At 49.2% G+C, this 26,903-nt stretch overlaps 1 protein-coding gene across 11 annotated transcripts in view; it reads left to right on the top strand.

The window, feature by feature from the left end:
- The first annotated feature begins 29 nt into the window (after nucleotides 1-29).
- UROS (uroporphyrinogen III synthase) overlaps nucleotides 30-26,903 on the top strand; it is a 34,026-nt gene continuing 7,152 nt past the window's right edge. Inside the window, exons 1-8 of one of the 11 annotated variants that reach the window (XM_027112922.1) lie at nucleotides 186-402; nucleotides 8,098-8,177; nucleotides 15,114-15,202; nucleotides 15,382-15,465; nucleotides 17,113-17,209; nucleotides 20,047-20,121; nucleotides 21,772-21,846; nucleotides 26,564-26,644. In XM_027112922.1, the coding sequence (XP_026968723.1) occupies nucleotides 15,140-15,202; nucleotides 15,382-15,465; nucleotides 17,113-17,209; nucleotides 20,047-20,121; nucleotides 21,772-21,846; nucleotides 26,564-26,644 (475 nt within the window). In that variant the 5' untranslated portion in view covers nucleotides 186-402; nucleotides 8,098-8,177; nucleotides 15,114-15,139. Of the gene's footprint in view, nucleotides 154-179; nucleotides 403-8,097; nucleotides 8,178-15,113; nucleotides 15,203-15,381; nucleotides 15,466-17,112; nucleotides 17,210-20,046; nucleotides 20,122-21,771; nucleotides 22,205-23,112; nucleotides 25,727-26,563; nucleotides 26,645-26,903 lie in introns of those variants that run through there. The other 10 variants (XM_027112924.1, XM_027112926.1, XM_027112925.1 and 7 more) reach the window with 10 other exon arrangements.

Below are 26,903 nucleotides of genomic sequence, written 5' to 3'. Positions count from 1 at the left end.
CCACTGCCCCTGGTGGATTCCACGGCCTTGATACCTTAAGAGTCAAGTCAATCTGGGGTCCTATCTTGGCCTTTTCTTCCTCCTTCCATCCATTCTCAGCCTTTCCAAGGTTCTCTCTCCCCTTCGCGCAGTGGTTCGACCCATGTCCGCCAGGTATCAGGGGGTCCTGGGTGTCGGTGCGCATGCGTGAGCTCCAGCTGAGCGAGGCCGGGGCTCCAAGACCCCTGGCGTGAGTGCTGGTGCTTGGGGCCCGGGGAGGGCCGTCGCCATGGCAGCGCCGGCCACGCGGTGAGGGTGCCGCCCTCCCGGCTGGTAGCTCCCGCAGCTTCACTGCCTGCTGGTGGGAACCGTGCGATTCCGCCCCGACTGGGCGCCTGCCGAGTGCCTCACCAGCCAGACGAGGTAGGTGTCGCCCGCGCGCGGTACCGACGACTACGCGGCGTTCCGCAGGGGCCAGCCTGCTGCCCTGCCGGTGTATGACGAGTCGGGAGCGGAACCCGGAGGCCAGTGCTGGCCTGGGTGCTGGGCCGTAGTCCGCGGGTAGTAGTCGGCCCTGAATGGAAGGTCGTCGGATCTGTGCAGATGCCCTCACGCCTGGTTAAGGCCCGACCCTGCGGGCGTGCCCCAGCACAGTCGGTGGCACAGCCTTGTCAGTGATGAATGAAACCGATCCTGAGCGCATTTCTCAATCTGAAAGTTTAAAGTCAGGGATCAACCTTGTACGCTACAGGGCCAGTGGGGATTTCTAAATTAGACCTGAGCCTCTTTGGAGAGAACAGAGTGCAGGGGACTTTGGCAAGGTAGAGAGCGTGTACCGGGCAGCTGCTGCCAGCTTGGCCGAGTGGAAATGCCGCCCAGTGTGGTCAGTTCTCACATTTCAACAGAACCTGGAGTTCTGGACTTTTACCAAAAAAATCTTGATTTGTAAAACTTGTGCCAAATAAAATTCATCTACCGGTCAGGTTTACCCCACGCACTGCCAGTTTGCAGCCTGTTGTAAAGAATACTATTTGGAGAGAAAGTCACAAATTAGAGAAGACATCTGCTTTCTGAGAGTGAGGTCTATGGCTTTCCTTTTTTTTTCTGTCTGTAAAATGAGGAGAGTAGGTTGGACGAGTGTGACTGCAAAAACGGAATGAGCTGTCCCCAAGTTATGAGATTGGATGTTGGAGAATTTTAAGCAGAAGTGTGATAACCTCTCAATGATCCTTCAGCAGCAGGAAATGGAAGCAGGATACCTTAAGGGTCCTCAGAGCCAGAGTCCCCATGATTGTGTTCTGTGAGTTTTGTCTTTCCTAGCAGTCTTGCCTACCAGGCCACAACGTGGAATATAATATGTGTAAACATCAGGGCTTCACATATGATGGCATAGTTTAAAATGGCCCCTTTGGGTCCTATAACAATGTAAAAACATCTTCCAATAATGCACGAGAGAGGTAGCTGTAAAGAAAGACCTATAAAAGGCTAAAATTAGAAAAAGACTCAGAAGACACTGTGCCAGCCTACCAATAGAGCTGCACTGAAATGTCATGGGTGATTTTTTCCCCTGTTTTTCTATACATTTTGTGGTAAAAATACACAGAACATAAAATTTACCATTTTAAGCAAGTGTCCAGTTCAGTGGCATTAAGTATGTTCACAGTTTTGTGCAACCATCACCACCATCCCTCTCTAGAGAATTTTCATCTTGCAAAACAAAATTCTGTACCCATTGAACACTAACTCTGCAATCTCCCCTACCCCAGTCCCTGGAAAGTGGTTTTCCTTCTCTATGAATTTGCCTATTCTAGGACTTCGTATAAGTGGATCATATAGTATTTATCCTTTTGTGGCTGGCTTGTTTCACTTAGCATAATGTCTTCAAGCTTCATCTTTGCCATGGCATGTGTCAGAATTTCCTTCCTTTTTAAGGCTGAATAATATTCCATTGTCTGTATTTTTGTTGTTGTTATCCATTTATCCATGGATGGACATGGGTTGCTTCCACCTTTTAGTAATTGTAAATAATGCTGCTATGAACGTGAGTGTACAAATACCTGTTCAAGTCCCTGCTTTTAATTTTGGGGGGCATATATTCAGAAGTGGAATTGTTGGATCGTATAGGAATTCTATTTTTAATTTTTTGAGGAACTATACTTTTTTGTATTTTGCAAATTTTCCACAATAAGCATGTATTGCTTCGATATGAGGAGGGGGGAAAGCCTTACTTTGTGCCCTCGGATTAGTACCCAGTGTTGAGCTCATGGTCAGAGTGTGAATGAGTAGCAAATGCGAATAAGTGGACTACCGTGGTTTTGTCATTCAAGAAAATATGGTACTGACCCCACGGAACTTCGCTCAGTCAGAGACTAGATTGCTGACCTGCTGGCCCAATCTTCACCTTCAGCTCAGAATTTATCTTAAAAGAGCAGAGAGGTGGTAGCAAGTGCTTGAGAGAATGGGGATGGGCTCCAGACTTCACCTGGAAAGAGGTGAAACTTCACCTCTGCCACGTACTGTGTTGTGTGACCTTGAGCCTGTTACCCAACCTTCAGAGTTTTGGTTTCCTCTTCTGTAAAAAAGGAATAATAATACCTTCCTTGCTGGTTTAAATGAAGATTAAGATCTTGCGTGTAAAATGCTTAGCCTGGTAAATCACACAGAGTATGTGCTGGGTAAAAGGGTGGCTGCTGTTCTTGCTGATCTCAGAGCAGCAGGACATGGTTAAAAAGTGTGAGTTTGAGGTGTGGCTCTTTCTTACCAGCAACGAGGCCTTAATCAAGTCAGTTCCCTGTCTCTTTAAGGAAAAGTGACCATCCCCCCTGCTCAAAAGTCGCTGGGTAAATCTAAAGTGCAAACAAATATTACTGAGCATCTACTATGGGGAAGAAAGTCCCTCAGAAAAGCCAGTGGTTCAGAGGACCCAGCCCATTTTACAAATGCAGGAATTGAGACCAAGAGGAGAACAGCATAGACCAGAACCCAGGCTTCAGCCCCTCTAGCACAAGCTTCTTCCACTCCACCAGGCCTCTCGTCAAAGTTCAGAGTGGCTCACATACAATCCTCCTTGTCTAAAAGCTTGAGAATACCCCTGCCTCTCCTTCTGTTCCTGCCTTCCTCGTATTGCTACAATACAGGTAACAGGTGTCGACTGAAAAACAAAACAGAAACCGTGCAACAGGGCTTCCCTGGTGGCGCAGTGGTTAAGAATCCACCTGCCAATGCAGGGGACATGGGTTCGAGCCCTGGTCTGGGAAGATCCCACATGCCACGGAGCAGCTAAGCCCGTGCGCCACAACTACTGAGCCTGCGCTCTAGAGCCTGTGAACCACAACTAATGAAGCCTGCACGTGTAGAGCCCGTGCTCCGCAACAAGAGAAGCCACCGCAATGAGAAGCTGGCGCACCACAACGAAGAGTAGCCCCCTCTTGCTGCAACTAGAGAAAGCCCGCGCACAGTAACAAAGACCCAACTCAGCCAAAAATAAATAAAAGAAAATAAATTTATTTAAAAAAAAAAACCGTGCAACATGAGAGCTGTGAGTTCAGTTTCATTTGGGGCTTACTGAGGACTATAGCCCAGGAGACGGCTTTCAGATAGCTTGGAGGAGCTGCTCGGAAGAGGTAGGGGGGAGGTCAGCAAATATATGATTCTGGTAACGGGGGTCCATGCAATCAAGCACACATATCGGTAGAAGGCTGCTGCTAGTCACAAGGAGCTGACATCTCCGTTAGTGATTTTAGTGCTTTTATAGGTATGAGAAGATGCAAGAAATTGGGTTCATAAAATTTTCTCCTGAAAATATCTAACTATTGGAAGGCCTGTTCTGCCAGATTTTCCAGAGCTCAGAGTGCCTCATTCCTGATCTCTGCCCTGAATTCCTTTCAGGGTGTGTCAAAGGTCAGCGACTGCAGTGGCTGGTAACTTCATTCTTGTAGAGGCAGAGGGCGAACGACATTCTTCAGTTAGCACAGGAGTTTCTTACAGCAGGGAGCTTTCAACTTGGTCACAGAAGTGCAGGGAGAAAGGAATTCCCATGCTGTATTTCTACCACACTTGCAGCTTCAATCTGGATGAGACTATTCTTTTCCCAGAGCTGCCCTATCAGAGTACCACAACCTAGATGGCATAAACAGCAGAAATGTACTGTCTTGGGCTTCCCCGGTGGCGCAGTGGTGAAGAATCTGCCTGCCAATGCAGGGGACATGGGTTCCAGCCCTGGTCCGGGAAGATCCCACATGCCAGGGTGCAACTAAGCCCGTGCGCCACAACTACTGAGCCTGCGCTCTAGAGCCCACGAGCCACAGCTACTGAGCCTGTGTGCCGCAACTACTGAAGACCGCGTGCCTAGAGCCCGTGCTCTGCAACAAGAGAAGCCACTGCGATGAGAAGCCCGCGCACCGCAGCAAAGAGTAGCCCCCCACTCGCCGCAACTAGAGAAAGCCCGTGCACAGCAACGAAGACCCAATGCAACCAAAAATAAATAATTTTTTTTTTTTTTGCGGTATGCGGGCCTCTCACTGCTGTGGCCTCTCCCATTGCGGAGCACAGCCTCCGGATGCACAGGCTCAACGGCCATGGCTCACGGGCCCAGCCGCTCCACGGCACGTGGGATCTTCCCAGACCGGGGCACGAACCCGTGTCCCCTGCATCAGCAGGCGGACTCTCAACCACTGCACCACCAGGGAACCACTAAATATTTTTTTAAAAAGGAAACGTACTGTCTCACAGTTCCAGGGGCTAAAATTCTAAGATCAAGATGTCAGAAGGGTGGGTTCCTTCTGAGGCCGTGAGGGGGAGGCTGTTCCAGGCCCCTCTCCCTGCTGCTGGTGGTTTGCTGGTACATCTCTGACTTTCCTCAGCTTGTAGATGCGTCACCCCGATCTCTGCCTTCATCTTCACTTAACGTTTTCCCTGTATGTCCCTGTGTGTGCAAATTTCCCTTTTTTATAAGGATGCTAGTCATAAATGATTAGGGCTCACCCTAATGACCTCGTTTTAACTTGACTGCATCTGCAAATAGCCTATTTCCAAATAAGGTCACATTCTGAGGTCCTGGGGGTTAAAAGAATTCAAAATATAAATTTTGGATTCGGTCCCCCACAGAGGCCAAGTACAGGGACTTGCCATTTCACTGCTTGCTCTTCATAGCAAGTGACTGGTGTTTGAACTTCTTGATGGGAACAGCTAAAGGAGTCCTGTGTGAAGGTGTACATTGGCCACAGTGACATATTGCTGAGAAGGGGTTGGTTTGTTCACTTTTTGTGAACCCCCTTGCCTGCCCCAATCCCTAGAATACTCCAGGCTCTAGTAAATGAAAAGCATCTTAGCTGGCTTTACCCATCTTAAACGTATTCCGCATGAGTTTGATGCTGAACTCCTTTATTTGTTAATCCCATCAGACCTTCTGTACAAAGTGATTAGAATAAGGATACTTCACCCTAAATCATCTACCCCAGCAGAATACAAAATCTGAATCAGGGGAGCCCCAGACCCAGAGGCGCACTTTTGAAGCCTTGCTTCCAAATCCTGGCAGTTCGCAGTAGGAAGTACCTTGACTGTCTCTTTCTCAATACTCCGCTCACAGTTCTGTGGTTGTCCATCCTCCCCCACCAGCCTTGGAGTTCCTTGAGGGTGGGCACTAAGTCTGACTTGTCTCTTGCCCAGCATCCAGTACCCAGCATCACAAAGAAGAGACTCAGTGTTTCTTGGGTAAATGAAAGCAATATGGCAGAGCCCCTCTCCTGCCTAATTGAGAGCCAACTTTCTGGCCTGGAAGGCCAGCTTGTCCTTTCTTAGTTCTCCTTGTGGCTAAAATTCAGGAGCTTCTACAAGTGGACAAGGCAGAACAAGGTACACCTGGAACCTCAAGGAGAAAGTCATACCAAAGGGCCTTGCTCATTTGCTCCCCAAGTGCATTGCATGGCATTCTTCCCTGACTTGCCTGTAATCCGGAATGCCCTTCTCCACGCCTACCCTCGCTCTGGTGTCTCTCACGTGTGTATGTGGGGCAAGGGGAATGCTTTTGGAACCTCTCTTGACCTCACTGCCTCCCTTGCCAGTTATGGCCTTATTTCTCCTACTCTTCTTAATAGCAGTACTCTTCTTATCTACAATTACATCTCTATGTCCACTTTATTCTGTAACTTATTCTGTTATGAACTGAATTTTGCCCCTCAAACTCCCATGTTGAAGCCCTAACCCCCAGTGTGACTGTATTTGGATATAGGGCCTTTAGAGAGGTAATTAAGATTAAATGAGGTCCTAAGGGTAGTGCCCAAGTCCTACAGGACCGGTGGTGTCCTTAAGAGGAGGAGACACCAGGGGTCTCTCTCTGCACAAGCACAGAGGAAAGGCCATGTGAGCACACAGCGAGAAGGCAGCAGTCTACAGGCCAGGAAGAGAGGCCTCACCAGGAACAAACCCTCATGCACCTTGATCTTGGACTTCTAGCCTCCAGAACTGTGAGAAAATAACTGTCTGTTGTTTAAGCCCACTAGTCAGTGGTGGTCTGTTAATGGCAGCCCAAGCTAAGACACACTCCAATCTGTTTTCCTTCTCCTTTGCCAGGACCCTTCTACCCTGCATCCCTGACTGACATTGTTTGAGTGCTTTAGGGCTCTGTCCTGGACCCCCTTCTTTCCTATCCATAATCTCACACAGTCCCAGGACTTTAAATACCATCTGTACACTGATGACTCCCAAGTCTTTGTCCTTTGACCTGACTCCTTCCCCAAGCCCAAAGCACCTGCCTGATCTCTCCATTTGGACGTCTAATACCAGTACTCTTCAACTTTTAGCACTATGGCACAGCTAGTAAATGGTAATATTCAGCACATTTCCATAAATAGACCAGGATTTACAGTTTACAGCTAAAGGCAGTCAGCCCTGGCTGGGGTGGGCGTGGAGGCGATGGGAGTGAGTTCTGGCTGCCCTGGGCTCTACCCAGCTGCCCCGCCAAGGGCTGAGAGGACCCAGACCCCAGGCACACCTGTGAACCTATTCCCAGGACTCTGACGGGCTGGGGTACGCTGGCGGAGAAGAGGCATTCTGAAGGATAGTCTGTGTCGTTCTTCACGTCCTGACATGGTGCTACTGTTCTTGCAGTTGTCCAGTTGGAGTCACCTTGATTCCTTTTTCTCTCTACCCTGCGTCCAGTCCAAGTCAATGCTGTTGGCTACACCTTCATAATATATCCAAGTGCAATCACTTTTCCCCACTTCAAATGCCAATCTGGTCCAAGCCCATAACATCTCTCACCGAAACTGTTCCAGTATCCTCGCTGTTTTACTCCTTTCTACCTCCAGGCTTTTCTCCACACACCTGCAAGTGGTCCTGTGAAACTCTAACTCAGAGCAGGTCAGTCCTGTGCTCAGAATCCTCCAGTGGTATCACATCTCATTCAGATAATAGGCAAAGTCCTCACCACAGCCTGAATGGCCCTGCACTGTGGCTCTGAGCCCGGGGCCCCTCTGCTCCCCCTTGGAGCTCCCTGGGCTCTGGCCCTACTGCCTGGCCACCATTCTCATACTTGCCAGACACTGTGTTACTGAAACCTCTCATATTTCTTGGACAGGAATAAGAGTCTCCTCATTTCTAGTCCTGCATTTTTTCCATTCCATCAAGCTGTGTAAAACATTTGTGAACATCCATAGCCGTTATAAGGAAAGTGACTCCGTAATTTACTGTCCAAAATGGGAGACTTTTGAGAGTGCAGTTGGGTGCTGTCAGTAATTACACCAGAACAACAGCTGTAAACTGGGACTGTCTTGGACAGACTGGTATACATGGTCCCCTGTATGATCAGGCCACCCAAGATGACTGTTCTCTTACTCTCTGCACATCCCCTGCTCGACCAGTCCCTGCCTCACCTATACCCTACGCACCTGACTGACCTTTCCTCTCAGTTGTAGCGCCTATGATATAATCAGTAAATGCCTATGTACCTGCTCCTGGCGCCAGCTGGTGTTTTTTGAAATCTTTGAATCCGAACTATCTCCACTATGATAATTTATCAAAGGGGCGGCGAGGGGCGGCCCCTCTGCTGGTTTCCCATGCAACTGATGAGCCAACCCGATGTCAGTTCTCCCAGTAACTGGTAACCGCCCTCTTCCCCAGGTAGCAAGGACTGCTGCCATGTCCTTCCCGCTGTCTGCCACACACGGTGGGGTGTCACTCCAGGACCCCGCTTCAGACATGTAAGATCCCCCGTCCATTCAACTCCTGATGTCTCTGTCGCTGACTCCGGGCTCTCTCTTTGGTCTTGAGGCTGGGCGGGTACAGGGCTTGCAAGCCTTCAGGGTGCAGCTGAACTTCGCCCCACCTATAAGGATAAAAATTCTGCCATCTCCCCCACTCTTCCTGCCCAGAATAGAAGAGGACTGTGGTGAAATCCCTTCCTGTGTTAAGTCTCAGGGACTCGGGGTAGAGGGAAATAAATAAAACATAATTAAGGTTAAACCCCAAATGAAAAGCTTCATAGTTGAGTGAAAACCTCGTGCTAAGTGCTAGTTCACATGGAGGCTTATCACCCACCAGGAAAGGCTGTGTCGCTTCTTCCAGTCTTTAGATGGTGTGATGGGCATGAGCTGCTGGGGGGAACTGAACTCAGACCCCAAGGCCTGGGCTCAGTACTGGCTCTGCCTCGGACTTCCCATGTGAGCTCGGGCAGGTCCCCCTGCCACACCCCAACCTCAAATTCCTCAGCTGAAAAGGAAGGATTGGCCATGCTGGGAGCACACACACAGGTGCTTTTTCTTAGGAGACAGTCCTGTAGACAGCACCAAAAATCAGTTCCCCTCTGTCTAGTTGCCTAGGGCTTCTGTAACATATACCACAGAGCACATAGCTTAAGCAAAAGAAGTTTATTGTCTCCCAGTTCCGGAGGCCAGCAGTCTGAAGTCCAGGTGTCTGTGGGGCATGCCTGCCTCCTCTGAAGCTTCTAGGGGAGGATCCTTCCTTCCTCTTCCAGCTGCTGGGAGGCCCAGGTGTTTGTTGCTTTTGGCAGCGTCTCTGCAGTCTCTGCCTCCTTCACATGGCCTTCTCTCTGCCTCTATCTGTGTCTAGATTTTCTTCTCTAAGGATGCCAGTCGTGTTGGATTAGGCATAGTTATGTGGGACACTCTAATCCACCATGACCTCAGCTTAACCTAGTTACATCAGCAAAGACCCTATTTCCAAGTAAATTCACATTTGTAGGTACCAAGGGTTAGGACTTCTTTGGACGGAGCACAGTTCAATCAGTTGTGTCTTCCATGAGAGCTCGGGCACCTACACCTTTTGGGCTGGCTGTATTTCCTCTGTGGTCCTAAGGATGGGAAACCGTGTGGGTGAGAAGCAGCAGTGTTTGTCTTTCTCACTCTTGTTGGCTACATTTTGGAGATGACAGGAATGTGGGTTTCTTGAGCTAGGAATGGCAGTCTGCACTGAGCTCTAGAAATATCCCGGTCCTTCCCTTGGCCTGTGAGAAATTGCAGTAATGCTACCATCTAAGCCCCCATGATTGTAGAAAGCAAGCCATTGGACAGAACCTGGAGATTCCAGGCAGGGAGGTCGTCCCTGGTTCACAGAGCAGCTGGTGATCACGTGTGCCTTCACAGGGGCCCAGCTGCCCTGTGAGCCAGGCCTCCCCTGGCGAGTGTTTCCTTTGGTACGAGCTATTTCTGTCACCTGGTCCCTGGGCCTTTGCTGCAGACCCTTGGGCACTGCAGGACGTTTTGGGAATGCCCTTCCCTTTTTGAGAAAGTGTCTGTAGACCTTTCTCTGAGCCTTTGGATTCTGCCCTGGGCTGGATGTGCCCAGTAGTTCAGGGACTGGTACCTGTCCATTATGGGGTGTGAGGGTGAGGGAACACTCTCAGCTTTAAACTCTCAGTTACTGAGAATAGTACCAGGGTGTTAGCACGGCTATCTGTGTGCACGTATCAGTTGATCCCTTTCTCAGTGAACCTGATGACATGGCCTTTGGCGTGGCCAAGAAGCATCAGCAACGGTTCCTCTTAATTTTACGTTAGAGATGCTTTGAGCAACGGCAGAAAAGGGACAAGGGTAGTATTTGATATTTATTTGTCAAGTCCTGCAGCCCATCTCATGGAATTTCTTAACAGTTATCCCTAAGGCATCAGTTTTATTACCTGAGAGAACCACAGAGTAGAACCCAGAAGAAATATTTTCTGTTTGCAGTGGGTAGATTGGTTTTGCTCTCACATGTTTTCATTACCAAACTAAGCACTTTGCACTAGAGTGATACTTTATGTCTTTTTAAAAAATTATCATTAATTAATTAATTAATTTTTGGCCGCATTGGGTCTTCATTGCTGTGCAGGCTTTCTCTAGTTGCGGTGACCAGGTCATTGCGGTGTGTGGGCTTCTCATTGCGGTGGCTTCTCTTGTTGCGGAGCTTGGGCTCTAGGCACGTGGGCTGCAGTAGTTGTGGCTCGCAGGCTCAGTAGTTGTGGCGCATGGGCTTAGTTGCTCCGCAGCATGTGGGATCTTCCCGGACCAGGGCTCGAACCCGTGTCCCCTGCATCGGCAGGCGGATCCTTAACCACTGTGCCACCAGGGAAGTCCTTTATGTCTTTTTACCTCTCTGTCTTCCCAAGCACTTGGGTGTGCAGCATAGCGCAGGGGTGAGAGCACGGGCTTTGGGGCTGGGCTGCCTGAGTGTGGCAGCTCTGCCACTCATTGGTCCGGGGACTTTGGGTGAGTTTTGTCCCCCATATGCCACAGTCTCCTCATCTATAAAGTGGGATAAACCTCATAGCTTTAATGCATGTAAAGCTTCTAGAACAGTCTCTGGCATGTAGTAAGTGCTCAATAACTGGGTAGCTGTTGTTGTTATCTCCTTTGAGTCACTCAGCGGCCTTGGTGGGGCAGAGTTTATTCCCATTTGACAGGGGAGAAAAGATCACATCATGGACAGTAAAGCTGGTCTCTTGGCCCTTCATCCTGTGCTTGTTCTGTGACCCCACACTTCCCTCCTTGTGTTGCCCCAGAGAGAAAGGGGAAGAGAAAAGGGCGAGCAGAAACCAGGGAAGGAGAGGAGAAGTAAATCCATCAGCAAGACGCCTCCCACTGGAACTAAGATAAACCCAGACTCCCTAACAGGACCAGATGAGGCCTGTCTCCCCACTCTCCCCTGTACATTCCAGCTGCCGCAGACCTCTCCCACCCCTCAGGCATGCCAACCTTGGAGCTTAATCCTACTCAGGCACCACGTCTAAGTCTAAGCATTAGGTCCTCGAGAAAGCTATTCTGGCCTCTGTATTAGTTAGGATATGGGTTCCACTGCTCTAACAGAAATCCAAATAGCAGTGGCTGAAACAGGATAGAACTCTCCTTTTCTCTGATGTAAAAGCCCTGGCTGACTGGTGCCTCTGCCATACAAAGGGGTCCTGCTCCTTCCATCACCCCCAGGGCGTTACCCTCCCCTGCAGTAGAAGGGGCTGACCACCTGGCCCGTATTCCCGCCAGCCGGGAGGCAGGAAGGGGAGGGCAGGGGCGCAGCACTTCCTGCTAAGGCAGGACCTGGAAGTGTGCACGTCCCTTCGACGTCCATCCTGTCGTCCAGAACCTAGTTACCTGGCCACATCCCGCTACACGTTTTTATCTTGGGCAACCACATGCACCGTTATTATGAGGGGCTCCATTCATAAGAGGGAGAAGGGAAGAGTGGATGTTCGGGGGCAAGTGGCAATCCCTGCCACCCCTCCTAGTCCAAATAAGACTCGCCAGTTATGTTTCCACAGCATCCTGACTTTTCTTTCATAACGCTCATTGCACTGTGACTCTGTCACTATTTTTACTTATTTGTAGTGTATCTGTTTTACCCTCCCGTTAATACAAGGGCAGGAATCGTATTATATACCCAGTGCCTGGTTCACAGTAACTGTCTACGAATATTAGTTGACTTCCTGATAGGATTACACAGCACAAACCAAGCGTTTAGGTGGGACTCAAAGAAGGAAGACATTTATTTTCATCCTGGTCCCAACCATTTCAAACCAGGCTGTGGACAGACGGCCTCACATGGAATTATGTCTGTACCTCCTGTTAGCTCTGCCTTCAGTGTGAATCCACGGTCCAGCCGCTTAACTTCCCTGCTCCGAGACCACCTGCACGCCTAGTCTGTGGTGGCTGCCTTGCCCCAAAGCCTGAGGTCTCTCTGAAGTGTAGATCCCATCGCTGTCACTCCTGCTTCAACCTTCCAGTGGATTCCCATTTCTCATGGAACCAGAGCCTCCCTTATCCTTCGCTCTTGAGCCACGCCTACCCTTCTCTCCTGGGGACACCCCGAGCCCCTTTCTGACACTTGAACATTTCTGCCCCTGCTGTTACCATTCAGATCTCAACTCAGATTCTCCTGCTCAGAGAGGTCGCCCTGGAGAGGTAAACCCACACCCCAGTCACCTCTGCCACGTCACCTCACAGCCTGGAGTGCTTGAACTTGTCCACGCCTCCAACAAATAATGCAGACCGCACCTCCCTGAGGGAGGTCCCAGGCGTCACTGCCTGAGACCACTATAGAAACACTTGTGTGAGAGATTGGCTCCTGGTATCTGAAAGTAGTACTAACAGATGCTTTGGAAACTTGGGGATGTGTATCCTGGAACCTAGAACCAAGGTGGGGGGAATAGGATAAGGCTGAGTAGGGGTCTGTGGCTGCAGGATGCCTGCTTCACAGCATCGCGCTCCCACTTTTTAATCCCCACAGTAGTTGCTTTGCACGCCGCAGAAAGATTTATGCAGAAAATGCCAAGTTCTACCTGCCACTTAGTGACATGCCAGACTCCTGGAGCCCCCAGATTGGAAGGTGTATCAGTCAGGGTTCCACAGAGAAACAGAGCAGTAGGGGATATATGTCAGGAGACTTAGTGCAAGGAATCGCCTTGTGCAGCCATGAGGGCTGGCGAGGCAGGGCTGAAATCCACCGTGCAAGCTGATGGGAAGGGCAGGCCAGGCTAGGGCACGAGCTGCAGCTGTGGCCACAGGCGAAATTTCTTCTTCCTCAAGGAAACCTCAGTTCTGCTCTTCAGGCCTTTCTTTTGACTGAACCAGGCCCTCCCTGATTACCAAGGATCACCCCTTTTACTAAAAGCCAGCGTGCACGTGGTCTCAGGAGCGGGGAAGTTAAGAAGCGGCTGGACCGTGGATTCATGTTGAAGGCAGAGTTAACAGGATGTACCAACGTAATTCCACGTGAGACCATCTGTCCTCAGCCTTGTTTGAAATGGTTAGGACCAGAACGAAAATAAGTGTCTTCCTTCTTTGAATCCCACCTAAACGCTTGGTTTGTTCTGTGTGATCCTTTCAGTAAGTCGACTTGATCACATCTCTAAAATACCTGCCCAGCAGCCCCTAGGTTAGCATTTGTGAATAAATGGGGAAAACATCCTCGCCAAGCTGACACCTAACAGTGACCATCACTGAAAGGGAGATTCCTGATTTCTGTGGGAGACACATTCTGAATAACTTCAGGAAATGATAGAAACGATGCTACTGCCCATTTCCCCAAATGCCCCGTCTCTCTAGCTAACAGCTCGACAGCAGCATTAATTGAACTTGATTTCATAATTATTATTAGTTCACCCCAGTTTGGTTGCTTAGATACAAAGCAATTCATTTGGAGACAATTTTCCTAAGATGTCCCACAGATATTATAATGTTCCAGAAGTATGTTCAGTAATAATTTATAAGTAATGGCTCCCAGAGTTAACACATTTCTGCTCCAAGCAATATACTTTCTTTGACTACTGTCAACCACTGTATAATATTTATTAAGTCACTAACTGGTAGTCTAATGCTACTTGTGCATTTCCAGCAGAGTTTATCTTGCAGGTCTTCGACAGTATTTGATTTGAGGCTTTGGGGATGGTTATAATGTGCTTTTACCCCCTTGACACAAAAGGAATTTAATATTTATTGTAAAAAATTGGGGGGTAAAACAGAAAGAGGTAGAGAAGAAAATAATCACCCTAACCTACCACCAAAGAATATTCTTTCGTATATGTGTATATATAAAATCTGTAAATGGTACCTTAATGCAATTCCGAATCCTGTTCTTTTAAACTTAACATTATTTTGTGATTAAATAATCCATATAATTAAGTTGTTTATGAATATTTTAATGATTTCATATAACTGTACCATGATTTATTACACCATTCTCTCATTGTTAGATGTTTACATTGTTTCCAGGTATTTGCAATTGTAAAGAATACCAAGATACAGACTTGCAACTAGTAGTTAAATAAGTTCTGGGTGTGGGGGGGCGAATCTAATGCACAGCATGGTGATTATAGTCAACAGTACTGTATTATAACTTCAAAGGTGCTAAGAGACTAGATATTAATTGTTCACACCACAAAAAAGAAATAATTATGTGAGGTGACAGAGGTGTTAGCTAATGCTACAGTGGTAATCATATTGCAACATACAAATGTATTAAATCACATTGTACACCTGAAACTTACACAATGTTATATGTCAATTTAAAAAAAAAAGACCAGGATGAATATCTTTATGTTAATCTTTGCACACATATATGAGTGTCACCTTAGAATTTATTCTTGGAAGTGAAATTATAGGAAGAAGGGGTATGAAGTATAGAAGCCTTTTGATAAATATCAACCAGCTGGTTTCTGGGTTAGAAGATTTTTGAAAAATCCTCTCATGATACTCGACCACATTTATAAAACATCACTTGAGAAATAGAAGAGTCAGTATAGTCATTTCCTAAAGAGCTTATGAGCAACTGAGTATATTTATCTTGAAATGGAAGTAATTATTTCCTTAAAATATAAGATGCTCATTTCTATATTTGTTATAGATACAACCCAGAATTTGCATCAGTTCTCTTCTGTGAGCCTTAAATGTTTAGCTAGGACACTGCCTTTCCCTAATGGCTTTCATCTGCCTTTCCAAGTGATATCAGGTGCCAGCATGCTGTCCCTGGGCCTTATCGGTGACACAGGGTCTCCAGAAGGAACGAGCCCATAAACGCCAAGTCATTGTGTGCGAGGGATGGGCCGCTTCAGCCAGCAGCTGATTACCTGCTCCTGGAGCCCAGCCCAGCTGACACTGTTTAGGAAGAGGCTTTGAGATCTAATTAAGATCCGTTTCCCTGCTCTGTCACAGCACCCCGTAAAGACTGCCAGGCAATAATGAAGGTTCTTTTACTGAAAGACCCTAAGGAGGACGACTGTGGCCAGGATCCCTACATCCGGGTAAGTACCTGACACACCTGGTCCCCGAAAGCCCAACACTGCCTTGTGATTGAAGTCAAGGGGAGGGTCCATCTGCTAAAACTCTGAGGAACTGGCGCAGAATAAGTTGTGAAATAGGACCTTTTCCTTATTTTCCAAACAACCCTGGCCAATTCAAAACCATATTCTTTTACCTGCAGGAATTAGGATTATATGGACTCGAAGCCACTTTGATCCCTGTTTTATCATTTGAGTTTTGGTCTCTTCCCAGTTTTTTGGAGAAGGTAAGATTCATCAGTAAGCACCATCGTTTCTGAATGAGACACGTTTGGTTTCTGTAGACGCCTACAGAATTCTAGGGGAAGGACCCGTTTGCTAGCCCTCATCTCACTACCCAACTGTAAAACAAGGACGGCACGAGCTCACCTGCTCCAGGACTTGGCTGCTACTGGATCCTCGGCCCGAGCCTCTACCAGCGGCCCCAGAAAGCCACCCAACCTGGAGGTGGGCCCGTAAGGAGGCCCGGGAGAGCCAGTCATGCTGAGGCACCAAGCCTGTGCTGCTCTTGGCCACGCAGACCCTTCACCTTCCTCCTGTCATTCAGTCCACGCCCCTGACCTCAGCGAAGCGCAGAAGAGCTGTTGTTTCTCCCCAGGTTGGGCAGGTTGGCGGAGTTCTCCAGCAGATAAGAGGGAGAGTTGGGACTGCTTCCATGTATTGGAGTGATAGTTATGGCCAGGGAGAGTCCTAGGAAAGCCCTCCAAATGCTTCCGACTAAAGATTCAGGGCCCAGCACCCCAGGCCCCATCAGTGTGCACCCTGTCACTGGACATCTCCCCGGGGGCACCGTTCTGGACACGTGGGCCCAGAGCCAGGGCGGCTTCATGGGACTGGTGTGCCCAGCCCTGCCCACCGGGCTCCCGGGCCGCTGTGAGCATCAGGTTCACCCCCGTGCTCTGCATGTCAGAGCCCACCTGTCACTCTGCGGAGGACCTCTCTGCTATCTCCCTTCGCTCTGAGCTGAAGATTGAATTATTCATTCAGCAGTTTACTCAGCAAACATTGATTTGGCATCTGCCCTGGGTCTGTGTGCTGTGAGGAATGTATAAGGGACCCACATCGCATGCTCTTCCGTAAGCAGCTTTAACAGGGAACCAGAGCTCATCATTTGAAATCTTTGCTAGGCCCCTGTGCTCATAAAAATACTAGAGTCTCTGTGGGAGCTTCTCCATCACCCCCAGCCAGTTTGTTTCATGAGGGGCTTCCTGGACTCCCTCTCTGAAGCTCCTGTTGGGCAGTGAGAGAGCGCACGGGCTTGGGAATCATAGGGGCATGTGCTCAAGTGCCGGCTCTGCCCCTCACCTTGGACTAGTTCTTTATCCTCGCCAAGCCTCTGTGTCTTAATCCGTGCGATGCAAATAGTGCCACCCGTCTCACAGGGCACTTCCACAGATTCAGTGCAGGATTATGTGTATAACAGCCCAGTGCCCAGCTCAGAATACGTGTTCAATAGATTTTATCACCATTTTTATGCTCAAAAACCAGGGCTTCAGCATGGATATCACTCCTTGAATGTTCCAGCTTTCTTATGGATGCAGGTCAAGTCTACCGTCCTGCCTGCACCCCAGCCACACCCAGACTGAGTCACATTGTCCCTTGGCTCCGTTACACCTGCCACCCTGCATCACACTGGCCTCTCCCTCCCCAAGACTGTGAGCTCCTTGAGGGAAATGCTGTGAATTTACCTGTATGTCCTTAAAGGCCTAGAGTAGTTCCAGGCGCATAGTAAGCTCTGTCTTGAGTGGATGGATGGATGGATGGATGGATGGATGGAATTAGTTTGCCTGCTACTATTGTGAAGCATTTAGAATTCTGGAAAATGTTGAACTTGGCTATCATATAAAATGCCTTTGCTGTTGTTTGGTGTGCAGCTGTCTCACCCTGAAGGTTACGGGGGCCTCATTTTTACCAGCCCCAGAGCAGTGGAAGCAGTGGAGCTGTGTTTGGAGAAAGACAATAAAACCGAAGGTAAGGGTGGGTCTGCTGTGAATGCCACTGGACTTTGCTTTGTCCCGTTGGTGATACTAGAGTCCAGAAATAGCTGGACTTCAGGTTTGAGAAAGTGCAATGACTTTTAGTCAAAAACTATTTAGGTACCAAGTTACTTCGTGTTTTTGGAACCTTTGGAGGGAGCAGAAGATGAAATTCCTTCTTCTAAGCTGTTTCTTAGTGTCCCACACAGAATGACATGTTACATGGTAGCCTTCTGACTGGGGTGAGCGCTTCGTGGCGCTGTGTCACCAGGGGGTAGGAGACGGTGCTACCTCCTAAATGCCCAGACGGGTGCCGCTGTGGGGGGTCTCCACGCGCACCCACCAGGTGGTCACAGTATATGGGCGCCAGTCTCTTTCCTCACAGGGCCGATGGGAAGGTCCAACAGCACATGAGAACAGTGTGTGCCGAGCCAGCACTCGATGATGTGACCCCGCTCAGGCCTCCTTCTCGCTTCCTTCCCTCTCTGTCAGAGCCCGGCTCTCAGACTGAACACCACCTTAGTCTGTCCCATCAGACAGCTTTGAGCTAACATGTGTGGAGTGCCTGCTGTATACCAGGCTCTATGTTAGCTTGACATTCACAATCTCATTCAATCCTGGACCGGCCAGAGGCTCACCTGCCATGGTCCTCATTTTACAGATGAGAATGCTGAGGCTTGGGGAGAGTCAGCACCTGTCCAAGGCCCTGGAGCCAGTCTGTCAGGCCGGACCAGCTCCAGTTATACTAACAGGGGGAGGCAGCGGGACGGGTGGTTATCAAAGGGCTTTGCAGCCAGTTAGGCCTGGCCTCAGATGGCCATTCTGACCTTGGCGGCTTCCTTGACCTCGCTGAGCCTCAGTTTCCTTGTTTGTAAAGTGGGCACAATAATACTTGCATCCCAGGATCGTCACTTCTGCCACTAGTTAGAGCTTCTCTAGGGCTACTGTGTGCCAGACCAGGTCCTAGCTGCTTCATCCCTGAGGTAGGTATGGTTAGTATCCCCCCCTGACAGATGAGGAGCCTGTGGAGCAGAGGGCATGAAACTCTCCAAGACCACACGGTCTGTAAGTCACAGTTTTATGATTCTAGCTGCAGAGTCTGAGTCCCAAAGTGAAGCATTCAGGACATCTCCTGGTGCGTGGTGACACTGAGTAAGTGACAGTGCAGAGTGGTCATTATCTTTACAGTTAATTAGGCTTTCATTACAGCCAAAAAAATCACCAACTCGGTGATTTCATATACGCAGTTACCTCCTATTGAGGAGAAAGTCTAACGCTTTTCTTAGGGATGAGGACTTGTGCTGTCCAATCCTCAAGGCAACTCAGAACCGGAAGTACTGTTATTTCCAAAATGGAGAAGGAAGACTCGAGTTGGAGAAACGTGTGTATTCTCTCCCAGTGGTGCTTCAGGAATCTTGGTCTTACAGTTGTGCTTTCCCTTTTGTATGTGTTTTGAGGATGAAGATGATGAAAAAGAAAAAATCCCCAGCATGGACACCATAACTTTTTATAATGCTTTATAGTTTAAAAAGCATTTTCCCATACATTTTCTTTTTTTTGATTGAAGTATAGTTGGTGTACAATATTATATAAGTTACAGGTGTACAGTATAGTCCATACATTTTCTTATTTTGATTGTTACAACAACTCTATGAATACAGGCAGGAGAGGTGTAGTTAATCCCCATTATCTCGACAGGGAAACAGAGGAGGTGGGTCAGCTGACTTGCAAGGAACGAGCCCAAGTTAAGGGTTAGAGCCAGCTCTGAAGCCGGGCATTCTGATTTCACCCAGGGCTTGCTCCAACTCATATCTACTATGATGCTTGGAGAATGGTTTGTTCACATGCTGTAGATAATGTTTAAATAAATATTATTTACGTTTGTGGGGTAGGAAAGGAAAGAAGGTGAAACTCAGTCTTTTATCGCTTTTTAAAAGGGAATTTCTCACAGGAGTGTAAAGGGTAGAGTAACACTATTGAATTTAAGGGAAAATTACACTCATAGTCAGATCTTAGGAAGGAAGAACTAGTGTTTCCTTATCTTCTAAAAGGATGTTGAATGCCAAGTGGCCTTGTGGTGCATTTATACTATCCACTTTCTCTTGGTTTGTCTTTAATCCATATTTAAAGATGTTTATTTTTTGTCATCACATGATAGTGTTCTCTATTAAATTGTGTTTGTTTATGAACCTGATATTTATTCTCTTCTTTGACCTAATAGATAAATGAGCCTTCCCATCTGAGATGACAGTTTCTTGACTGCTTTCAGATTTATATCCCGAATAAAACCATATTGCTTTATTAGACATTTAAGTTGCCTCTTTTTCACGACCAGTAATTTTTTCTTTAAAAGTCTAGATTATGGGGGGACATCCCTGGCTGTCCAGTGGTTAGGACTCAGCACTTTCACTGCCATGGCCCCGGGTTCAGTCCCTTGCTAAGATCCCGCAAGCTGCGTGGCACGGCCAAAAAAAAAAGAAAAAAGTCTAGATTTTTAAATTTTAATATTACCATGCAAATTAATTCTTCAAGTTATGTTTACTAGTATGCACTAAAAATCTTTCTAGTGCCAACTGTGGAAATGATTTAATACTTAATGCCTTCAATAAGGAAGACATGTTGAAACATTTGCCAAAGTGATTTTAAAAAATTTGCCTGCAGAATATGGACAGAATATAAAAATGGATTTTAGTTTGAGATGCTGTTCTTTCTATTTGGTTATTAATAATTTTCCTTGCTCACAAGTTTTTTAGGATGAACAAACAGCCTAGGGCAGCAGTCCAAATGGCCGCTTTGGCATTTGCAACTCACATCAAATTTCATGTTTTACAGTCTGGAGAAAGTCTCTGCAAGAAAAATGGAATGCTAAGTCAGTGTATGTGGTGGGAAATGCTACTGCTTCTCTAGGTAAGCAGTCAAGGTACAAATAAAACACCAAAGAATGACTGTGATATTGTGATTATAATTAGAAATATATATTTGGTCTTTGTCCCTGTTCCTGGCACAGAGCTCCTAAAACCCTTGGAATTTCCTGAGTGATAAAAAAGATAAGGTGGGGCTTCCCTGGTGGCGCAGTGGTTGAGAGTCCGCCTGCCGATGCAGGGGACACGGGTTCGTGCCCCGGTCTGGGAAGATCCCACATGCCGCGGGCGGCTGGGTCCGTGAGCCATGGCTGCTGCGCCTGCGCGTCCAGAGCCTGTGCTCCGCAGCGGGAGAGGCCACAGCAGTCAGAGGCCCGCGTACCACCCAAAAAAAAAAAAAAAGATAAGGTGTACTTTGTTATTCATAACAAACCTCTTTCAGCTCCACCTGAGTTGACTTTAATGGGGTGACTTTTGGAAAGCCCCTTAAATTGGAGGCTAGTTGCCATGGGAACCAATCCTCCGATTAGAGTAGGAACTTTCAGCCTCATGCCCTCCCTGCCTCCTACTTCCAGGGAGAAGACATCAACCAGAGGTTGAATTAATCAATCAATCATGGCTGTGTATGAAGCTGCCATAAAAATCCAGAAGGACAGTAATGCGGAGGGTGCTGGGAGGCTGGAGCCAGGAGAGGGCACGGAAGCTCAGGCCCTCCCCGCATACCTGCCTGCTGCACCTCTTCCATCTGGCTGTTCATTTACACCCTTTGAAATATCCTTTGTAATAAATCTGCAGTAGTTAGTAAACCATCTTCCTGAGTTCTGTGAGCTGTTCTAGCAAATGATCCAACCCAAGGAGTGGGTTGTGAGAACCTCCGATTTAGAGCTGGTCAGTCAGAAGCACAAGCAGAGACCTGGGTCTGAAGTGGGAGCAGGTTGTGGGACTGAGCCTTCCATCCTCGGGATATGACGCTACCTCCCAGTAGAGAGTGTCAGACTTGAGTTCACTTGTAGGACACCTAGCTGAGAACTGGAGAATTGCTTGGTGTGGAAAACCCACACATTGGGTAACCAGAGTGCAGACGTGTGGTGATGAGAGCAGAGGAGGAAAAGAGGAGGTTTCCTTCCACACTGACTTAGCTTTGTTCATTGAACACTATAGTTCAGTTTAAAACATGATTTTTTTCCTTTTTAAATTTAGAAATAGTAATTAATTAGTTAACTATATAATGCTGCTGATAAGGGTGCGGTGAAACAAATGTATTCAAATATTGCTAAATGGCATTGAAATTTGGTTCACATCTTTTGAGAAGTACTTGGTTGGCATGTATTCAAAAGCTTTGCCAAAATAGTTGTACCCTTTGGCCCACTAATCCCTTTGCTGGTAAAATCTGTCCAAGCTGTTTCGAAGAAAACTTACAGAGAAGTTATAAATACAAGGCAAAGAACAATTCTTCCTGAACCTTTTGAGACTAAGTTGCTGATAATGATGCCTTACCATCCAAAGCCACAGGTCTAGGGAGGGCAGGGCTGGGACCCAGCTCCCTCTCGTCTCCCTACACCAGCCTCCAAGGGGAGACTTTCTCCATGTCATTTGTAAGGCATGTGCCTTTGTATTTGCACATTTTAAAAACAACACAGGAACCGGACTTCAATAACCATGTAAAGAAATATATTTTGTTGTTGTTGTTTTCCAGTGAATAAAATTGGCCTGCATACAGAAGGAGAAAACTGTGGAAATGCAGAAAAGCTTGCAGAGTACATTTGTTCTAGTAAGTAGAACAAGGTCGCCCCAAATGAAGCCCATTTATTTTTGTTGGTCGGTCTCACAACCAGCGCCTCGGGAAAGGGCCACCTCCTCGGTGATGATGCTGATACTGTGGCTGATGGGTGTGTGCCGCTCCAAGACCATGGCTGCCTTGTATCTGCATCTGTCTGTGCTGGTCTGAGATCCAGCCTACTGCCCTCCACCCCCTCCACCCAAGGACTTGAGACAACTTGAACGTGACACAGAATAAAAGGGCTGGTGACAAAACCAGAAGCAAGACCCTCTGCAGGGATTGTAAGGGGAGTGGAAGCAGCAGAAGCTGCCGGCACCGTCCCTCTGTCTGCCGGCTCCCCGCCTTCCTGGTAGGAGTCTCTTCCCTGTCCGAATTCCCCCTCCACAAAGCCCGCTTCCCCTAAAGAGCCCACTCAGCCCCCCATAAGCTCATCACTGGGCAGCATATGGGCTGAGACTTAAAATGGCAAGGGTTCTGGGGATACTTGTATTTAAATAAGGATTAAGCTTTAAACTAATTATGAAAGTTTCGGCTTCTGACGAAACATGGGCCAAGATTTTTGGAGCAGAGCTCTCCGAGAGAGAGGACGGAGAGGCTCGATATGTACTTGCAGGGGAGCCCCACCTCCAAGTTGTGTGCCCCAGCCTCTCCCCTATATGTCTGATCCAACTGCACACACGTGCTCTTGTGTCCTTGTCACTTGGATCCCTCCCTGAGAGATGTGTGACATCAGACCCCCACGTGAAAGATGACACAGAACCAGCTTGCCTTCTCTCACTGAGAGGGAATCAGAGCTTCGCTCCTCGGGGTCAGGGGGTGTGGAACTGTCTGCGAGGGCCAGATATGCCATCTCTGCGGCCACATCCTCTGCCCGTCATAGCACGAGAGCAGCCGTAGACCATGGGCTGGGTTCTGACCTGGGTTTGCGGTTTGCAGACCCTTTCTAGAGCTTGCTGAGCTAGAAGACGGGCCAGGTTGGCTGCTGACGCCTGAGGTTTTGCTCTGAGGTGGTCCCAGGAGAGGGGTGTCTTCTCTGCCCCTGGGGTGGTGGTTTCAGGGTGGGCAGGGGGCAAGGACAGCTTAACCAGGAATTTTTACGGCTTCTGGGACCGTGGTGCGTGGTTTTGTGTCTGGGCGTGGTGTGTAGGAACATTTCTTCTCCAGGTAACGATCTCTAAGGTCTTAGGAGGCCTTCCTGTCACGAGCCAGTGCTGTTGGTGAAGGTTCTCGAGCTCGTGTGTTTCTGTTGACACCTAGGAGCTGGACCTGAAAAAGTCGCACATCCTCCACTTCCCCGTGGAACAGGCCCCCTGGAGCTCAGGCAGGGGATGGCAGAGGGACTTCCCAGGTTCCCAGTTGGCTCTCCTTTCTCCACTTTTCTTTTAAGAAGAATTTTATTTCCTGTTTCCTGGGCCACTGTATGCGCTGTGTTAACATCGAGGACGAGACGTTCCTGGGTGGTCAGCGTGTTCCTGGCGCGCCCCCTGCCTCGCCTCGCATTTGGTCCTCACTACCGTCCACTGCAGGCTGCACAGTCCAGTATGGCAGCCAGGAGCCACATGTGCCTATTTAAATTTAAATTAATTTAAATTAATCGAAATAAAAATGTGGCTCCCCCGTCGCACCAGGCACAGGCCACAGCTCAGCTGTCACTGGCGGCTCAGGCACCACAGGGGCAGCCTAGGGGCACCCAGCATCACCCAGCATCACCCAGCGCTCTTCTCGACGGTGCTGTTGTCCAGGCTACGGGGACTGAGTGACCATCCAAGGTCCCAGAGCTGGGAGGGGACAGGCAGGAGGGCAGACTCCACACGGCACGGCCCGTGTTCACCCCGTGGGTCCTAATGAGTCTTCAGTTCGCACTTGGAATAGCATCCACATGAGAGTCCGTCTGACGCTGGCAGGACGCGCTCCTCGGTTCTCCCCAGGCGTTAATGATTTTCTCCCCCAGTCAGCTCTGAAGCTTGATCTTTAAAAGCCAAGAATCTACTTCCAGTGCTTGGAGTAAACAGGCCAGTTCATAGTTATTGCTTATTTATTTTACTTAAACACTTATTTATTCTGTCACAGGCACTGTTATAAGCACTTAAAGCTATTAGCTCATTTAATCTGAAAACTCATTGTTCTGACAGACAGTTCTTCCCTCCTGGGATATCTCCGCTAAGGGAAAAGGAAGTATCAATACAAGTTAAGTGGTCCAAGGTAGAAGACAATTTCAACATTTTGAGAGAGAGCGAAGGAGGGGGAGGGTGTCAGAGGCAGACAGATTGTGCGGGTTATTTGAACTGTCCCCCTGGACTTGCGCTGAGCTGACCAAGGGCTCGTCCCTGCAGCCTCGCCCACTTGCGGGGCTCTCCTTCTGTCGCCCAGTCAGTCTCGTGGTCCTAATTACCCACGTTAAGTGCCCACCGCCTGCATAACTGGACCCTCCCTCACAGCAGGCCTGAGAGGGCGCGGTCATCGAAGTCCTGGAGGGTGTGAGAGTTCTACAGACACTCACATCTCCTCCAGCGAAATGACATTTACGCGCTCAGTCTAGTTCTTAATCACCAGCAGTGACTGTGTACAGAGCTCCCGCTCCAGCTGCATAACATCCTCTTAGGACTTTCAACACAGCTGCTGTCCTCAGCCCGACAGCCCAGTGGGCCAGGCCCCCTTCCCGTTAAAGGAACGCGGAGCAGAGCATCTGAGCCCCGTGGTTCACCATCCCGCGTCGGGTTAGACCTCTCCCGGGCCCCTGTCGCTCCCTGTCGTCCTGGGGACACCTCATCTGTCACCCCTGTGTAATCAACCGGCTTTTACATTGACCTATTTAGCTTTGGCCTGTTTGGGTTAAAAATCAGTAGGCAGTGAGGTCATCCCAAAAAGGAAATTTTTTTTAAATAATGAACATTTATTTTCCATAAACGATCTTATGACAAAGAGGAAGGGTTGGGTGGTTGAGCTATGCCGTGTTTGGAGATGCTGTCAGTTCACATGGTGATGAGATGGACCAGAGAGGTCCTCAACCACCAGAGTTTGTTTCCCGTAAATGTACCCAGTAATCTGCTCCATTGTTCAGTCATGGAAGAGTCCCGCGAGGAGTTTTGCTCAGGACATAATCCATTCGGGAGAGCTGATTATTTGCCTTTGGCTTCTTGGAGGAGGTTAGCACCCAGGAAGTACAGTCACGGGATGTCTCTCCTGTCCTGCGGCAGGTCTCAACCAGGACATTTTCAGGTTTTCCTCCCTTGTGCTGCTATGGTGGTGCTTTGCCATGAAGCCAGCTGAGCTGGTTGGTCCTGCTCGGCCTGCCTCTCCACCGGGCACTGGGGGTGCAGTGGGAAAAAGATGCCTGCCCTGCACCAGGATGTGCGTCCAACTCCCCATCTCCCTAGTAGTGACCAGCAGTCAGAGAACACAGATGAGCAGCTCAGTGCTCTGCTGGACCCGCAGAAGAAAGGCTGTGAAGGGCCAATTCTGGAATCTTCCGGAAGCCCCTTGCACACCCCTGGGCTTGAGGCTGCAGGAAAAGTAGGCCCCTGGTTTGGCTGCTGTCCTACAGCTGCCCCACAGCAGGTGCTGGGAAGGGTCTGTGGGAGCCGCTTTGGCCCCTAGGCTCCTGGACACCCCACCACCAAACACACACACGGACACGCAGACACTGGAGGGACACCTGGGCTCTGGTTCAGAATAGCACCTGGTCATGGCTTTGAAAGTGTGTCACGAGGGATGGCATCTATACTGCGTGAAAACATTTCCTCACACTGGAAAAGAGAAAGCGGTGAGCATCTATTATCTACAGTATATTTAAAAGTTTTCCAATTGCTTGTGTTCTTTTATGTCGGTACTGATACTTACAGAGCCGTTTAAATAAAACGCTGGTTTGTAATTATTGGACAACTTGAAATACGGACGCCTACAGTCATTCCTGTTGTTTAGCTGGGCCTTCGTGGAGATGGTGCCGGAGGGGGAGAGCTTGGCTTGTTCCCCCCTCTGATTGCAGGCACCGAAAGGGGATGTGTTCAGAGAGATCTTCCAGATGTGAGGAAATGCGTCTTTGTGCCTGACCAGCACTCGCTCCAGCTCCTTACATCTGATGGACAGACGGAAGGGGAGAGCGGTCGCCTCCACTAAAGTGCTTTGTTCTCACAGTGAGGAGGATTCCCATCTGACCACCCATCAGTTTTGCTGGGAGGTGGTGTCTCACACGCTGTCTCCACGGCTCTGCAGAGCGAGGCCTGCGGCTGAGTCTCCCAGGGCGGAGATGTGCGCGGGGACAAGAGGCTGGGACCCCGCGCGGCCGGCCCTCGGCCCTCGGGCTCCTGGCCTGGCGGCCGAGAAGCGTCCTTACAGCTTGTCTTCGCTGCGGCGGCTGCCGTTTCCTGCCTCCTCGCGGCGGCGGGAGCCCAGGCTCCAAACGCCTCCTGGCCCATCCGGGCTCCTCCAGAGGCAGAAACGGTTGCTCCAAGGCCACCACCAGGCCTGACCTCTAACCTGACTCTGGTCACTGCACTCTAAGTGGTGACTGCTGCCCGGAGCCACCACGACGGGAGGGGCTTAGGGAGCAGGGGTGACAGCAGCCCCGGGCTCTTGCAGATGTTAGTAGTCTAGCGCTGTTGCCCACGCGACCCCCCTGAGCTTCCTCCTGCTCACGGTCCTGGAACCAAAGACGCAGGGCAGGGCCCGGGGCTGTGTCTCCATCTACAGAGTGCCTCTTTATTCACAGGGGAGTCGTCAGCACTGCCTCTTCTGTTTCCCTGTGGAACCCTCAAAAGAGAAATCCTGCCGAAAATGCTCAAGGACAAAGGTGACTCCCCCTCCTCTCTGGGGTCCACCGAGAGCCTTCGCGGTGGCGGAGTGTCAGCCCTGGGGACCTACAGGGAGAGCAGGCCTGGGATGGACCGGCCAGGCCAGAAGGTGCAGGGTGCAGTCCTCCCTCCTGCTTCAGATCCGCTCCCATCCACCCGCTCAGCTCAGCTGGGAGCATGCAGAGGGGCACGGGGCCTTCCCTGGGAGGTCGGGTGGGCAGTGGCGTGGTGGCGACCCTGGGGTGGGCACGTGTGGAA

Source organism: Aethalodelphis obliquidens, unplaced genomic scaffold, assembly GCF_003676395.1.
Source record: "Aethalodelphis obliquidens isolate GAN/ISIS:26980383/991018 unplaced genomic scaffold, ASM367639v1 scaffold11, whole genome shotgun sequence".
NCBI lineage: Eukaryota > Metazoa > Chordata > Mammalia > Artiodactyla > Delphinidae > Aethalodelphis > Aethalodelphis obliquidens.
This window is presented reverse-complemented; position numbering and strand designations above follow the sequence as displayed.